This window comes from Citrus sinensis, chromosome 5 (assembly GCF_022201045.2).
Source record: "Citrus sinensis cultivar Valencia sweet orange chromosome 5, DVS_A1.0, whole genome shotgun sequence".
Taxonomy (NCBI): domain Eukaryota; kingdom Viridiplantae; phylum Streptophyta; class Magnoliopsida; order Sapindales; family Rutaceae; genus Citrus; species Citrus sinensis.
This window is the reverse complement of record NC_068560.1, coordinates 24340717-24354664: the sequence shown is the minus strand read 5'-3', so window position 1 is coordinate 24354664 and position 13948 is coordinate 24340717. Positions and strand designations below refer to the sequence as shown.

Sequence of the window (13948 nt, the reverse complement as noted above, 5' to 3'; positions counted from 1 at the left end):
TCCTCTGTAGATTTTAATATTTAATTTTGTTTTTAACTACTCAGGTATTCAGGATTTTTGGTACCAACTGACATCACAAATATTCTGTTCTGAATTTAACATTTATACTTGGTCTATCATCCCTAGGCTAACAAATAATCATAATTAAAGCCATCACCTTCTCATCCTTTATCTTCATTTATTCATTCTTTTTCTTCAATTCTAAATTAAATTGAACTTTGGCTTTACAGCGTAGCATGCACTTAAAAAATAAAAAGGCTCACTTTCAAATTTTTGATCCTTTCTTGATGTGGAGTGTCATTGCAATCCACAAAATCCTTTCCTTATTTACGTCCATTATTCTTCTACCTCTCTTCCATTAATGAAATAATTTTTAGTATCGGTCATTCTCTTTGCATTCATTCCTAAAAATCAACAAACCCTTTCCTTATTATTTCCATCTTTTGATCAGAGACACACTTTGCTTCGGTTTTGTTGTTCCGCTTTTGCCAACAATCTTTTGTTATTATCAATCTCTCTGATCTCAACAATACTTGGCCTCTGTTTGAGATGACTTGACAGAAAAGGTACGTATATGAAATTTATAATTAATGATTCAATTCTTATATATATACTTTCTGCATGTTAGGTGTATTGTTATTATTTTCTAAAAGGTAGTTTTTTTTTTGGATAAATATATTGTTTTAGCTAGCCGTAGCTTCTAATTCGTTTCTTTTTTGTTAAATTTCCTCTAAAAATTACAATATTAATTTTGTGAAATTGTTAGAAAGAAAATCAACTAATCCATTTTGCAATTTTTTTTTTGTTCTGATTGATCAAATAAATGTCTATTTTCGGAAGACTTGCTGTGCGAACTTAAAATGTCCTAATGTGGAGTTTGTTGATGAGTGGACTACTATTTTATTACTCGATGATTTCCTCAAGAGATATCCTACCATGAAAGTTCTCCAAATAGAAGGATATGATAAATGGCTGTCAAAAGAAAAGGTTGAAAATGGGATGGAGGTAATCATAAGAAAAGCAAACAAGTTTTGTGACCTGAAGCACATTTTGGAACAGGAGTCATCCAATATGAACAATTTGGCTATTCTGCATGTAAGGAGGTGTCACAATTTGATTAATCTAGTGCCATCTTCGCTATCCTTTCAAAATCTAACAACACGCATGATCTTGTTTCTTTCACTTGATGATTTCAGGTTGAATGGCGGAACAGTCCAAATATCAATTTGTAGGCACCCGCAAAGACTTTTCAAGTACCATGTTTTAGTTAATTAATTAAATATGCATGTGTGAATCAATTGTCATGCTTGTGTGCGCGTGCCTTTTGTTAAATGCATTGGATTTCTGGAGTGTTTCGGTTGTTATAATGATGAAACTAGCCATTGAATGAGCTTATAATCATTGTAATCATGCAATTTTTTTTTTTTCAAATGATACCCATTACATATATTTTTAAAAAAAAGTTTCATTTCTTTCCAGCGATTTTTTATATAAATTATGATTTAGAATATATGAATTAAATTTAAAAAACTAATATTTTTCTTTCATCTATTAATTTCGAACATTATTATAAGCATGAACTAGTAACTAAAAAAAATTATTAGATTTTATATTATTTTGCATTTAATTAAATAAAATCCTTTTGATATAGACTCGAAATAAAAAAGATGTGTTGCTAAGAATTTATTGGAGTATATATGATGGAGTACTCGTCTGATCTAGGATTCTGAACTTTCTTAAAGCTTGGGAAAACTGTTACGCCACATAATTACACCATATGACAATATCTTTTTTGGACTTTAAAAACAAGATCGTGGACTGATTTCTAATATATGATGTTACTTACAAAAGCACACTTCAAGAAAATAGACAATAGATGATAGTAAATAATTGTCATAAAAGAGAGTGCATTGTAGATAATTTATCCGTCACCTATATCAATATCACTAATTTATGATAGAATATTTTCCATCATGAATTCATGACAGTTTTTCACAGTCATATATATGTTACTCAATCTTTTAATGGGAAATAAAAATTATTAAAATTATTGGAATTTTTTTGAAATTTTTGGCTGAAATTTGATATTATTTCAATATTAAAATTAATTAAAAGCATTATTATTTTGAATTACATTGTTATCATTATTTGTATTGAATTAATATTAACATCGTCGTCGTCGTTGATCCTGCTGCTATTAGAATTCTCAAATTCTATAAATTTGTTTCTAGAATAAATTTATAAATCTAAAATAAATATTAAATATGATACAAAAAATTAAAAACCCCAATTAATACAACCTGGATATCCATTAAACCATACAATCCACACCATTGAAGTATTCAAACTACAACAATCCAAAATTTCACAACTTATCTTAAATAGCCTGCAATTGTTGGCCTTAAGAATACTAGTCTCTTAACTCCGAGTCCCATAACTCTGCATCTTATTCCTGCCCAAGAAAAGAATTAGAGCAATAACTAGTGTAACTATGAACAAACATGCATACCTTAATAATAGTTTACAGTCTAATAATTGCACAGAGCTGTTTTTTCACATAAGCTGAACTATCCAAATGAAAACATCCACTGTACCTCCAAAGAAAAAGAGAATATAGAAGCTAAAAGAAAGCAAAATTGACATTTCAATTGCCTAATTTAAGGACAGGAGAAAAAAAGCTCATCACATGCTACTATAATGCCAATATATGTTATCATCGATTCAATTCTCATAAGAACTTTGTCTTCGCTATATTTTAAATCAGCAATTTTACTGCAAGCCAACACATAAAAATTAGAAAACCATTTTCACAAATGAAGTATTTGTAGCAGCAATCAAATTCTGCCGTTTGCAATAGGGGTATCCATCTCAAAACTAGTTCTAAAATAGAAAAAAAGTGAAGCATTAGAAAGATTATAACTTAATGAAACCCATGAAAACATCAAGAAAATATAATAAGACATGAAATAAAAATTCACAGAGTTCAAGCAAAAGATAGATATCTAACCATTTATTCAAATGCCTAATAATAAATTTCTAAAATAATCCAATACGGCCGCCTTGAACAAAATCATTAATGGCACTACGTTATGTAAAATGAAGCACTTCATAATCGGAGGACCAAATGTGTAGCAAGAGCATTTATCCCACTTTGGTCAACCGTCATAAAAAACCACACAATACCAGATTCTAAATTCTCAACAATATTTACTAATAATCCCTTCAACATTTCAATTTTAGAATTATCGAGTTGCCTAGAGGAAAAATAGCATCAACAAAACTCAAACATACATAAAACAATTTAGTTCTTTCTAGTTCAAGCTAATTAAAGAAAAAAACTATGAAAGATACAAGATTCACAATCTTTGTGGATTTAATTCTTTATTTCAACTAGACCAAGGCCATTCACATAAAACAAGTTTTCTAAAACAAAAGTTAAAGCAATAAAGAAAATGATTAACCAGCGAACTTGGGGATTAAGAATTCTCGCAAGGAGAAACGAGCTACAAATGTAGCTTTCATGGATTTTGATTTCCAAGTGTGTGAGTGTTTAACACTTAGAGAAGAAAAAGAAAAGGAGTGTTAAGTACCAAAACGGTAGCATTTGGCTAGCGTTTTCTTTCTTTTTTTTTTCAATTATTAAAATGTACCATTTGTTTTCTTAAATAAAATAATACATCAAATTTGAGTCAAACGTGGTCAAAATCATTATTCTATCACAATTTCTTGGTAGATCAAATGTCCATCACAATTCTATCATAAATTTGTGATAAACAATAATTCTATCACAAAACCATCATATATTCATGATAAAAAAATATTTCTATTACAAAACTATCATTGATCTGTGATAGATTGAAATTTCTATTACAAATCCTTCATAGTGCTATGATTTAAGTTATTTTGTCTAGAATCTATCACAAATTGTCTATCATCTATTGTCTGTTTTCTTCTAGTGGCATTATTTTTTACAATTCAATTTAAACCAATTAGTAGAATTACAAAATATACGAGAAAACACATTGTGGTCTATTGGTTATACACGAGTGAAGCTTTTCACACCCCTCAAAAATCTTGATAAAAACATATATAAAGTTTAAAATTTTAACTTGAATGAAAAATTAAAATTTTCTAGATATGTGTTTTTTGTTCTAATTAAACTAATCTTGACAGCAAGTAAGAGATGGAGGTACTGGTCCTAGCCCTCGCGAATTTATTAGAAAGAAAAGAAAAAGTAGAGGAATATATGTGGAGGGTAGTTTTGGAATTGTTGTTGTGCTATTAGATTTATTATAATTTTTAATATTTTTTATGGGGTACTTCAAGAGAGGGGTTTTATAAGGGATATATTAAATCAGGAATAAACTAAAAAATAAAATAAAAAATATAAACTCCAATACACGAATCGGTGTTTTTTTATTTTATTTTTATCTTATTCCTAAATTTAATAAAGCTAGGGATCCCCTATTGGATAAACCCACTCCACACACACAAAAAAACACAACTCCCCCCCCCCCCCCCCCCCCCCCCCCTACAAAAAAAAAAACACACACACACACATGTATGACATACAAGTATGTCTTTCTCAAAATTCCTCATGAAACCCCTTTGTTATTGAAATTACCTGTATAACCAAAGACAAATTAATTTATTTTTATTTTGACTGAAAATTCAATTAAACACCTAAATAAAATATTCTTTTAACAAAATTTTTACACGCACCACATTTCATAATTTATATTTATATTTTAAATTTTAATTTGATTTTTTAAAAATATTAAAAGTGTTTTGAATTATGGAGATATAAGTAAAATAATAAAAAGAAAATAATTAAAAAATTTTAGGATTTATATGTATTTTATAATTAAAACTTCAAAGAGACTTTTTCGAGGATGACATTTTGTGGGAATATGGTTTTTTTTTTATCGGGATTTATACTTTCTAAATTAAAACTAAGATATTTTAAGAAATAAAATACAAAAGAGGTGTCGTAAGAATTTTCATAAGGGCGCTAAAAGCTAAACTATATATATATCAACAGCATATGAATGGAACGTCCAGTCCAGCAGTTGGTGGGAGTGATGGACCTAGGCTTGAAATTTTTAGACCCGGACCGGGCTGAGTCTAGGTCCAGTTATTAATCTTTATATTTAATTTATAAGAGTTGGACTATTGGCATCCCTCCAAAATTCTTCTAAACCCCTTTTTTAATAATGCTAAGCTTAATGTCAAAAATACCCTTATTTCTAAATAAACACATTTAATTTGTGAATCTTTTAATTTTCTATTATTTTCTCACTCCTCACAAACAAACTTTTATGGGTGATAAACTTCTTGATAAAAATCAATTAATTAAATAAAATATTTGTAAAATTATGATGTAAAAAAATTTATTATGAGCCTTAAAAAAAGGCAGATAATTTTGTCAGAATGTATTTTGTTTATTATCAATAGATTGTCTTAGTAATTGAAGAAACATTTATAGAGAATTTGAGAAAAAAATTACATGCGTGAGTTTGGTAGCAGAGAAAATACAAGAGTTTTTTTTTTTTTAAGAGAGAAAATACAAAAGTTTAAAGTGAGATAAAATATATGTGAGATATATTAAAGTATTTGTTCTTAAATGTAATTGTAACATAAGAGGGGTTTTAAAAGGACTTTGGAGGGGTGCCAATAGTCCAACTCAATTTATAAATAAACCATTTTATGATTTCAAGGCCCAATCTAGAAGGCTACTAAAAAGTTTAAAATTTATTCCTTTATTAACTGATAATTTTTTTTATTTTTTTCAAAAAAATAAAAAACTTTGGGCTTGAAGTAGATCAATCATTTTATAAACTTAGATATCGAAGTGTGTCATTCTAAAGTTGATATAATTTAAAGTTGACATAAGTGGTTCTAAGTTCCAATTACATCCGATAATATTAGTAGATTGGGTGAAAAAGAAAATTCGATAACATTAACATATTAGATGAAAAAGAAAAATTAAGAATCTCTTACTCAATAGTTTGTTTTTACATATTTACAAATATCAAATGTGAAATGCCAAAAGACATGAATGATCGCCACAATTTTTGGTCTCGCTTATCTTTTTTTTTTTTTGGTCTGAACCACGAGTTGGTCTTGAGTGGGCCCCAACTGTAGGAGGTACCTTTAAGTCCGTACCACAATTCAGACTAATCACCGCTCGCACTGGGTCGACTCGTAAGGGGTAAAGTGCTGGCCAAAGTAGTGACTCCATACGAGAGTGAGACTTGAACCACTGACCTCTCTTAAGGAGTGAAAGTGCCGAACCACTCACACCAACCAACTTTGGTTACCTTTTTTTCTTTTTCATTTACATTTGACAAGCGAGAATTTAGATTGAGTTAACACCAGCGGCATTTACTTGACATGGTCGTGAAAAGATGTTTTACCTGAGACTACATATTGATATTTACCGTTATATTGTGAGTTCATTGCTTTAACTCTGTAAATGAGTATATTTTGATGTTATAAATTCAAACTAATTACATTAATACTTGTGAAGATCTTGGAGGACTTTGGCCTAGTTTGGTAATGCTATATCTTTTAAAATAATAACTACAGAAATAATCAACTATGAAGAAAATTAATTAAACATTTAATAAAATTTATTTTAAAGGTGCTACGAGTTTTAAAAAGTTATCATATGTGTTCGATAAATGTTACTCTTAAACTACTATAAGAATGTAAATGATTAAATTGGATATAATGTTGAATAAAATTTATTTATATATTTATAAAAATGTGTATACCTTTTTAAGTGTGTGTATATATAAAAATGTGTATACCTTTTTATAAAAATGTTTATACCTTGGAATGCATACTAGTGGCCAGCATTAAAAAAGTTGTTGGCGTCTTCTTGTGACAAAGTAAATGTAATTAGATAATCTTACATGTGGTAAAATGTGAAGCTGATCAGAACAATGACAGAAGCGGTAAAAAGTGGTGGAATATTTTAGTAAAGTTTATTGAAGTGGCATTCAACATAAATGCCATTATGCACTAGAACTTCAACGTATATGATACCAAACATCATCATTACTCCCAAATTAATTGGGTTCAAGCCAAGCCATGTCCTCCCCTGCGTATACATATTATAGTTTTATATGAAACTTTGACTAAGAAATGCTCGCAAGAAATTGGTCCACAATACAAACACTGTTATAGCATATTAGCCATGCTTCATCTTCCGAGATAACTTTTCGTCAGAGTGAAGAAACGGACATTTAAAAGATTTGCATTTCTCAAATTTATCTTTAATTAACATTAAATTCCACATGATGGAATCAGCATTCATGGATTTTCTTCAATGATCGGAAATGAATGTCATTCCTTGAACTTTTAGCAAACCATTATTCTCCCTTTGTAGCTTTTCATATTTAGGAAATGAAATAAATAAATAAGTTGATAAACTTATCAAGTATTTGGTGAAAATGCTCAAACACTGTTTATAGTAGTATAGCTTCATCTCCAATATTAACGTTTCCGCAGAGGGAAGAGATGGACATTTAAAGGATTCACATTTACGAAACTTTACCAACAATTATTATATGTATATTCACACAACAACTTTAATCAAAGCATATTTACGAATATTAACTTTAATTAATTTAAATTATACATGGTTGAATCAGCATCATTCCTAATTTTCTTTGATTAGAGGGAAGGAATGTACCTCAAACTTTTAGCGAGCCTTAATGCTTCCTTGTAGATTTTAATATTTTATTACAGGAATTAAATAACTAAATTGATAAACTTGCTAAAATTGTTTGTCTTATTTTTTCTTAAGTTTTGTGCTTCTGTTCTCTCTCACTTTTCGCCATAAACTCTACTGATTTTTGAATCTTATGATCTCAACGACACTTGGCACTCTTTGATCTCCAGTCTTGTTGTTTAGAATTGCGCTGCTCCCTATATTTGTTCTGTTCTGTATCCACTCTTGTTTTTTTTCCATTTTACTCCGCCCCATATTGCTGTAGTCACTTCACTTGCGTTTAATCTCTCAGTGTCAATTTGCTTCCTAACTAATCAATTGTTCTGTGCTTCAGTTCTTGTTTCTGTTCTGTTTCCCAATTTCTTTTTTTAAAAAAAAAAAAAAGAGTGAGCGAAAAGGATTAAAGATGGTGGAAATCATAGTTTCTGTTGTTATAGAAGTTGCAAAGTGCTTGGCTCCTTCCATAGAACGCCAATTTAGTTATGTGCGCGACTACACTAGAAACTTTAAGAATCTCAATAATCAAGTTGAGAAGCTGGAGGGTGAGATCGTGAGTATGGAGAACGCGGTTAATTATGCAGAAAGAAAAGGTGAAGAGATTGAACAGAACGTTCAGAATTGGCTTGCAAGCGCAAACAAGGCCACTGTTGAGGGAAAGAAATTTGTAGGTGATGAAGCTACAGCAAATAAGCATAGTTTCAAGGGTTGTTGTCCTAATTTAAAGATGCGCCGTAGACTTAGCAAGGAAGCAGCGAAGCAGCTGGACGCTATAGTTAAGCTCCGGGAAGATGGGAGATTTGAAAGAATTTCCCACAGTATCATTCCTGAGGATACATTGCTTATGTCTAACAAAGGCTACGAGGCCTTTAAATCAAGGATGTCCACTCTGAATGATATTCTTGGTGCATTAAGAAATCCCGATATCAGCATGCTCGGGATTTGTGGAATGGGCGGCATTGGAAAGACGATGCTGGCGAAAGAAGTTACAAGAAAAGCCAAAAATGACAAGCTCTTTGATCTTGTGGTTTTTTCCGAGGTGTCCCAGAGCCCAGACATAAGAAAGATTCAAGGAGAAATCGCAGACAAATTAGGTCTAACATTTCGTGAGGAGAGCGAATCGGGAAGGCCAAGACGTCTTTTTAGCCGACTGAAGAAAGAGAAGAGGATCCTTGTCATCTTAGATAATATTTGGGAATATCTCGATTTGCAGGTGGTGGGAATTCCCCACGGAGATGGTGACAAGGGATGTAAAGTACTGTTGACGGCAAGAAGTCTAGAGGTGCTGTCAAGGAAGATGGATTCTCAACAAAATTTCGTAGTTGGTGCTTTAGCAGAAGAAGAAGCTTGGAGTCTATTCAAGAAGATGGCAGGCGATTATGTTGAAGGTAGTGAATTGAAATGCGTTGCAAGGGATGTGGCAAAGGAATGTGCAGGTTTGCCTGTTTCCATTGTGGCGGTAGCAAGGGCATTAAGGAGCGCGAGTATATTTAAATGGAAGGATGCGTTGAAACAACTAAGGAGGCCATCCTCAACGAACTTCAAACATATACAACCAGCATATAAAGCTATAGAGTTGAGCTATAACAAATTAGAAGGGGAGGAGCTCAAGAACCTCTTTTTGCTAATAGGATATGCTTACGTGGACTCCATTGATGAATTGTTAAGATACGGTGTGGGATTGGGTTTATTTCAAGGTATCAGTAAGTTGGAAGAAGCACGAGATCGAGTAAGTACGTTGGTCTACGAACTTAAAGCTTCATGTATGTTGCTAGATGAAGGCCTTTCTATGCACGATGTTATTCGCGATGTTGCAGTATCAATTGCATCTGCAGAAAAAAATGTGTTTACAGCGACAGGTGAGCTGTTTGACGGTTGCAGGGAATGGTCAGACCAAAGTGCAGTAAAACTTTACACTTCAATCGTCTTACGTGACATCAGGACTAATGTGCTTCCAGATGGAGTACAAATGGAATATCCTCAGCTAAAATTTTTTTCTGTACGTGCTGATCATCAGGAGTCTTCGCCATTAACAATTCCAAACAACTTTTTCGAGAGGATGATACAGGTTAGAGTTATAAACTTGACTCACATGAATCTACTGTCACTGCCTTCATCACTTGGTCTCCTGTTAAACCTTCGAACACTGAGTTTGTATTACTGCAAATTGCTTGATATAAGTGTTATAGGAGACTTGAAGAAACTAGTAATCCTTTGCTTAAGCGGTTGTGGTATTAAGCACTTGCCAGTAGAAGTAGGTCAATTGACTTGGCTAAAGTTGCTTGATTTGAGAGATTGTGGGGAACTAGAAGTTATTCCACCAAATATTTTGTCAAATTTATCCCATTTGGAAGAACTGTATATGGGTGATAATAGCTTTTATAAATGGGAGGTGGAGGTGGGTGGGGTCAAGAACGCTAGCCTTCAGGAGTTGAAGCATTTGCATAATTTGACCTCTTTGGATTTACACATCAAAGATGTCAACAATCTCCCGAGAGGCTTGTTCTTCGAGAAGCTGGAAAGGTACAGAATACTTATCGGATATTTCTGGAATCGGAAGTACAACATTTACAGTAGAGATTTCAGAATCGAGCTGAATACCAAGGTTTGCTTGAAAGATGTGCTCATCGTGCAGCTACGGGGAATTGAACACCTTGGATTAGAGGGACTGCAAGAGCAAGATGTCCAGAATTTTGTCAATGAATTAGTCAAACTGCAGGGTTCTTCACAACTCAAGCATCTCTACATCTCCGGTTCCCGCCTCGCCCTCAATCCGGAAGAATCAGAGGTATGATCAATGTGAAAATTTGCAAATACAAATAACACATGACAAAAAAACAATACTATCTTTTTTTTTTTTTTGGGTGATCGAAATTGGTTAAAAACAAAAGTCTAGTTTGCTTACCTTTTAGTGTCCTAAACCGACAAAAATCTTATTGATGTCAAATTTGGATGGCATAAATTAAACCTCTAATAAAGAAGCTCGAATTAGGATCAGCAATTTTATTGTAAATGAAAGCTTTTTGATCATTCTTTACTCGCTTAATTAATCTAACCTTCAAGTTTTAAATATTTTTCCGAACCTTAAATCGTATACAAATGTCGTAACACTTGCATATTTATAAAAACTTATACAATTAATGTCCATCATTTTTAACTCCACTAATCAAGATTAATCCTTAGCCTAAAATTACTAGCAAACTATTCTTTTATCAAAACTATCTGAAATTGTTAGGAAGAAAATACAGGCATGTACTACTTTGAATCGTAATGTTTATTCTCACCAATTTAAGTTTAAGAAATGTCATAAATCATTTTATCAATAAGCATTTGATTGGGATGTTGAAAAGAAAAAAAAAAGTTATCCTTAATTTATGAAATTACGAAATTTTGTTGAAATAAATTAGACATATATGTAAGAAGGTTATTGAAACTTCCTAAATTTTGCAAATTATAGTTATTATGAAAATCATTCTGTTAATTTATAAGTTAGACTAAAACTAGAAATTTCTACAGTATCAAAGTTAATTTTGAAAATTCGTCAGGTATCATATTTATATAATGAATTTAGGAGAAATCTTTAATGTTTGCAATTTAATTAATATTTTAATCTTTTAGCTTCGCTGTCACACCACCGTAACAACTAACATAATATTAATCTTTAATGTTGAGCATTATGCTTCGTGATATTATTCTTCTTCGCTTTACTATCAATAAAATTCGCAATATTCATATAAAAAAATGTGAAATTAATCTTCATATATTTTCGGCACTCTTATAATGATCATATTTAGAGAATATTCACTATTTACTTAATGCACGAGTTTAATTTTTCATATTTTGGTCAAATTAACTCAATTAAATTTTTTATTAAAAAATTTTTTGATTATCAAATCTAACATATCAGATTTGGATCTAGTGCTAAACTATATTGTACTAATTTTTGAATATCTTAAGTCAGTATGCATTAAGATCGCTCATAATTAAGTTTATAAGCTAAACTCAAGATGGCTTCAATGTCAACAGAGACCGGAGAAGTTGTCATATGATATTCCGTCGAACGAAATCATTTTGGAGGACGATATCAGTATTGCTAAATCACTTTTCATTGAGAAGGTAGGTTATTATTAACCCAATAGTCTTATTAATTCTCTATGATTTTTGTATTTTTGTTCTTTGTTATTCTCGTTTGTTAGAAAAAATGCAAGAGTAATTAATAATTATATATTATTCTAAATTTTTCATCCCACGAGTGTTGTAGCGTGCAGCGAATACATTCTCAGAGGAAAGAAAAGGTATTGCAGACACACGAATTGAATTAGTGATAATAATAAAACATCCGCTAGAAATTACTATGTTGTAATTACTAAATAGAAAAATTTATTGACTAATAATTATTGATTCACATCTATAGCTTGTTATTTTCTTTAATATGTGTCCTTAGAATATATGTAAATTAGCAACAAATAATTTGAAAACTTGATTAGTGCTATTTTGTATGAAAGACTCAAGAGAACTATAACATGAGAAAGAGATTAATAAGTTTATTGATTTGTCCATCTGCAGAAATGATTATTACTTGTAGTTAACAAGAAATTATTTTGATGGAGTAGGTTGCGTTACCAAAGTTGGAGAAGTTGGAGTTGCGTTCAATAAATGTTGAGAGGATTTGGCAAAACCAAGTTTCAGCTCTATTTTGTGGTTTTCAGAATTTAATACACTTGACCCTATACAAGTGTAGGAATTTAAGATGTCTATTTTCATCTTCTATCCTTAGCAATAGCATCTTTGTTCGACTGCAGCACCTTGAGATATGGGGTTGCCCTGTCTTGGAAGAGATAATAATCGTGGACCAAGAAAAATGGAATAATAATATTGTAATGTTTCCTCAATTACAATATTTAAAGCTGCATGATCTTGAAAAACTCACACGCTTCTGCACAAGAGATGTACATATTATTACATTTCCATCCTTGAGAAAGTTATGGATATCTAGATGTCCTGAATTCATGGTGAGCCATAAAAGAACTACTAGTGACTTGCCAGAAAAGGTACGTAAAGGAATTATATAATCAATTTTTCAATTCTTGTAGAGCTTAAATTTATATTTCCATTGCCTTCACGACTTGGTTAATTTTTTACGAATAAAAAGTTATTATTTTCTAAAAGGTTAAAATTTATTGGATAAATATTTTGTATTAGCTAGTGGTAATTAAGTTCAAATTCATTCTCTTCTATTTTGTTAAATTTCTTTGATATAAATATATCAAATAATCCATGCATTTTATTTTTTTATTTTGGGTTATGATTGATCACCCAGTTATTCCCCAATTTGGAAGAATTGAGAGCTGATGCGAAGCACATAGCAACAAATAATAGTCTGTTTCCAGAGGACTTGCTTTGCAAACTTAAATGTCTTGAAGCTGAGTTTGGTGATGAGTCGACTACTATTTTCTCACTTGATGATTTCCTTCGGAGATTTCACGCCATCAAAGTTCTCTGTATAGGAGGAGGAAGTTATGGTTGGGAGGCAAAAGAAACGGTTGAAAATGGGATGAAGGTAATCGTAAGAGAAGTAAACAAGTGCTATGATTTGAAGCACTTCTTGAAACAAGAGTCCCCCATTGCGGACAATTTGGAACAGCTGAAGATATCCGAGTGCAGCCATTTGATTAATCTTGTGCCATCTTCGTCATCCTTTCAAAATCTAACAACTTTGGTGGTATCGTATTGCAAAGGATTGAAAAATGTATTAACATCCTCAGCAGCAAAGACTCTGGTGAGACTCAGAGAAATGAAAATAAGTGGATGCAATATGATAACAGAAATTGTGGCAGATGATGATGATGCGGCAAAAGATGAGATAATTGTTTTCAACGAATTGAAGAAGTTGACGCTTTCTTATTTAAAAAGTCTGACAAGCTTTTGCTCTGGCAGTTGTGCCATCAAATTCCCATCTCTGGAAGTATTAGTGGTGGATGATTGTCACAATATGATGATTTTCTCAAGAGGAGAATTAAGCGCACCCATGTTGCACAAAGTGCAGCTTAAGACGTGGGATAAAGAACATTCGGCATGGAAGGACGACCTTAATACAACCATACAACAGGTAAATCTTAAAAGGGAAAGCTTCATCAAGAAGCGACGAGAAGGTCTCCAATCCCAGTCATATCTTCCTTCTGCTCTTGCCCCCAGTATCAATCTCCATACTAA

The 13948-nt window shown here is 31.7% G+C and overlaps 2 protein-coding genes across 3 annotated transcripts in view; both read left to right on the top strand.

Annotated features, from left to right (window-relative positions):
• The window catches only part of LOC102616856 (disease resistance protein At4g27190-like), a 118469-nt gene that overhangs the window by 65735 nt on the left and 38786 nt on the right, over window positions 1-13948 (top strand). The window lies entirely within an intron of this gene.
• Window positions 8145-13948, top strand: LOC127902362 (disease resistance protein At4g27190-like). The gene is made up of 4 exons (XM_052441269.1): window positions 8145-10523; window positions 11762-11851; window positions 13056-13844; window positions 13931-13948. The coding sequence occupies exons 1-4, from the start codon at window positions 8145-8147 to the stop codon at window positions 13946-13948; spliced, it is 3276 nt and encodes a 1091-aa protein (XP_052297229.1).

Coding starts and splice junctions, on each gene's coding strand:
- LOC127902362 (XM_052441269.1), top strand. CDS start 8,145: ATGGTGGAAATCATAGTTTCTGTTGTTATAGAAGTTGCAAAGTGCTTG. Junction 10,524..11,761: donor TCAATCCGGAAGAATCAGAG/GTATGATCAATG, acceptor CAATGTCAACAG/AGACCGGAGAAGTTGTCATA. Junction 11,852..13,055: donor AATCACTTTTCATTGAGAAG/GTAGGTTATTAT, acceptor TTGATCACCCAG/TTATTCCCCAATTTGGAAGA.